The sequence below is a fragment of the Chionomys nivalis genome, chromosome 20, assembly GCF_950005125.1.
Source record: "Chionomys nivalis chromosome 20, mChiNiv1.1, whole genome shotgun sequence".
Taxonomy (NCBI): Eukaryota; Metazoa; Chordata; class Mammalia; order Rodentia; family Cricetidae; genus Chionomys; species Chionomys nivalis.
The window spans coordinates 4,783,938-4,786,876 of record NC_080105.1 but is presented as its reverse complement, the minus strand read 5'-3'; the positions used below and the strand labels follow the sequence as shown (position 1 = coordinate 4,786,876).

Below are 2,939 nucleotides of genomic sequence, written 5' to 3'. Positions count from 1 at the left end.
GCCCTGGTTGACCTGAAACTCACTCTGTAGACCAGACAGGCTTTGTACTCCAAGATCCGCCTGCCTCTGCCTCCCAAGTGCTGGGATTAAAGGCAGGTGTCTCCACCACATGACCATAAAAATATTTTTTAAAAATTTAACGGTAGAGAAGGACTTTAGTAAGGCACCTGCACCCATCATCCTCTGCCCCCTGGTGCAGCCACAGGCTCATGCACACACACACGCTACATACACACACACCTACACCGTACAGACACACGCCTACACACACACCTTCACACACACCTACACACACATGCCTACACCATACAGACACACACCTCCCCACATGCCTACACACACCTACACACACACCTACACACACACACCATAAAGACATATGCACAAAGCACAAAGGTTTGAAGTTTATCAGCTCACAGTTCTGAGAGACCCCTTGACAAGATCAGTGTGTCCCGGGCTGGGTTCCTCTGAGGCTTTGAGGCAGAAACTGTCTCACTACTGGTCTTCGGTGACCCTAGGCACCCTCAGCATCCCTTGATTTGTGGCCTCGTCCCTCTTGTCGGCCTCTGTAGTCACACATTCTTGTGCTCTGTTACTGTATTTTTTTTTTTTTTTTTGAGACAGCGTTTCTCTGTAGCTTTGGAACCTGTCCTGGAACTAGCTCTTGTAGACCAGGCTGGCCTCAAACTCACAGAGATCTGCCTGCCTCTGCCTCCTGAGTGCTGGGATTAAAGGCGTGCGCAATCACCGCCTGGCCCCTGTATTTTTTTTTTACATTAATTTTTTTTTTTAATTTTTTATTGAAAAAAAAATTTCTGCCTCCTCCCAGCTTTGTGGGAGCCTAGCCAGTTTGGATGCTCACCTTCCTAGACCTGGAGGCGGGAGGACCTTGGACTTTCCACAGGGCAGGGAACCCTGACTGCCCTGTATTTTTTTTAAGAACAGAGTTTTACATAGCCCAGGCTTGAATTCACTATGTAGTCAAAGATAATCTCTTCCCTCCGCCCCCCTAGTGCCAGGGTGACAGGTGTGCAGCACTAGGGCCCACAGCTCCTCTTCTACAAGGGCATCGGCCACCACCCTCTCCTGTGGACCTCAGCTCCACTGATGACGGTCACACCGATTGCATTTCCAAATAAGGTCATGTCCTGAGGGTTCAGAAGGGATGTAGCTTAAGAGGGGATCCACTTCCCGCCTCAGCCGCCTGTCACAGAAGTGTAGAGGAACAAATGGCAGTCCCTCGGCGTCCAGCCTCTCTGGAGGCCTGGGAGGAGCTGCTGGTCTCTGGCTGGCGACACAACAAGGCCCGTACCTTGTCCCTGAACTCGTGGGACACGTAGTAGTAGATGAAAGGGTCCACGCAGCTGTTGAGGGTGCTGAGCGCCAGGCTGGGCACGTAGGCTCCGTAGAGATCGCCCCACGCCTCAGGACTTGGGTTCGAATAGTGCAGCACCAGCAGCACGTTGCTGGGTGTGAAAGAGGCCACTGCTGAGGCCAGCACCAGGGCCGTCAGTCTGAGTGCATGACTGTAGCGCTGGCCACTGGCCGCCAGTGCATGCAGGGTGGCCCCATAGCACAGGCCCATAACCAGCAGTGGCAGAAAGCAGCCCAGCACGGCCAGGCAGGTGAAAGCCGGTCGCCAGTGGGAGGTCTGCTCAGCCAAGGGCAGAGCATCGTGGCACAGCATGCGATCAGAGCCAGCCAACCGGAAGGTCTGCCGCTGTAGAGTGAGAGGCAGAGCCAGGGTGGCTGCGGAGAGCCAGGCCATCAAGCAAAGCCCGGTGGTCAGGCGCTGACCACGCAGCACACGAGCTCGCAGAGGATGTACCAGGGCCAGGTACCGATCCAGGCTGACTGCAGCCAGCAGCAACACTGAGCTGTACATATGGCCATAGAGGGCAGCTGTGGCCATCCGGCAGGCAGCCTCCCCAGAGGGCCAGTGCTGGCCACGCAGGTGGTAGACCAGGCGTGGTGGCAGCACCAGTGCCAGCAGCAGGTCCGCAACAGCGAGGTTCATGAGCAGGACGGTAGATGGCAGGCGGGGCACCCGTGTGGCCAGCACCCACAGCGCCAGTCCATTGGCCGGCAGCCCCACGGTCACCACCAGCCCATAGAGGGCAGGCACCAGCCTCGTGGGGACCCACCCCAGCAGCAGCGCTTGAGAGCTAGCAGGAAGCTCCAGCGTGTCGCTGTCGTTGGCACAGAACTTGCCTGGGAAGCCTCGTGGGTGAAGTTGGCCTGGGGACTTCGACTCCTTGAGTCCAGCTGTGGGACCCACAGTGCTTTCTGTGGGAGAGAGGGGATGTCAGTCAACCCGTGCCCGGCCCTGCCCTGCCTTTGGGGACCTTGTGAGTCTCGGGCGCTGTGGGCTGGTGAGTGGAAGGACAAAACCCAGCCCCAAAGGCTCAAGGCTTAGGAACCTAAGGCTGTAAGCCCGCCTAGCTGTGGCTCCATTTCTGACCCACCCCGGCAAGGGAGCATCACTCACCATGGCCTCCCCCAGTACTTTCTCCATCATCATAGATGCTAGGGGTCTGGGTGCCCTGTGTCAGGCTGAGCCCCAGCACCAGCAGACACAGCAGCAGCCAGGACATGCTGCCAGGGTCAGACTCCACTTCTCGGCTGCAGCCCGGGGCTTCCTGCCTTGTCAAAGCCACCCTTGGCTTCCGGAGCCGGGGCAGAGAACAGACTGTACTTCCAGGGAGATAACCCTAGAGCAATGCTCCCACCCCCGCATGAGCACTGGAGTTCCGCTTGCTCACCCTGGAGCCCATGGGAGATCCCTGTGTGTGCCTAAGAGATCTGGGTCTCCTGCCCAGGTCTCCGTCTCTCCAAGATGCCTCACAAGAAATGGGGCCAAGGATGGAAAAGAGGGTCTTGGGCTTCAGCCTCATCCCCACTCCCACTACCCCATCCCTACAACACTGTTCACTCCACCC

General features: G+C 57.3%; 1 protein-coding gene across 1 annotated transcript; it reads right to left on the bottom strand.

Annotated features, from left to right (window-relative positions):
* Positions 1-1,056: 1,056 nt before the first annotated feature.
* Positions 1,057-2,594, bottom strand: F2rl3 (F2R like thrombin or trypsin receptor 3). Its single transcript, XM_057753109.1, has 2 exons — positions 2,489-2,594; positions 1,057-2,286 (listed from the first exon to the last, which is right to left on the bottom strand). The coding sequence occupies exons 1-2, from the start codon at positions 2,592-2,594 to the stop codon at positions 1,208-1,210; spliced, it is 1,185 nt and encodes a 394-aa protein (XP_057609092.1). The 3' UTR covers positions 1,057-1,207.
* Between the last annotated feature and the right edge of the window lie 345 nt (positions 2,595-2,939).

Bases quoted from the DNA above. Each gene is read 5' to 3' on its own strand.
- F2rl3 (XM_057753109.1), bottom strand. From the start codon at position 2,594: ATGTCCTGGCTGCTGCTGTGTCTGCTGGTGCTGGGGCTCAGCCTGACA. The intron at 2,287-2,488 runs GTGAGTGATGCT...TCTCTCCCACAG, and splicing joins AAGTACTGGGGGAGGCCATG to AAAGCACTGTGGGTCCCACA.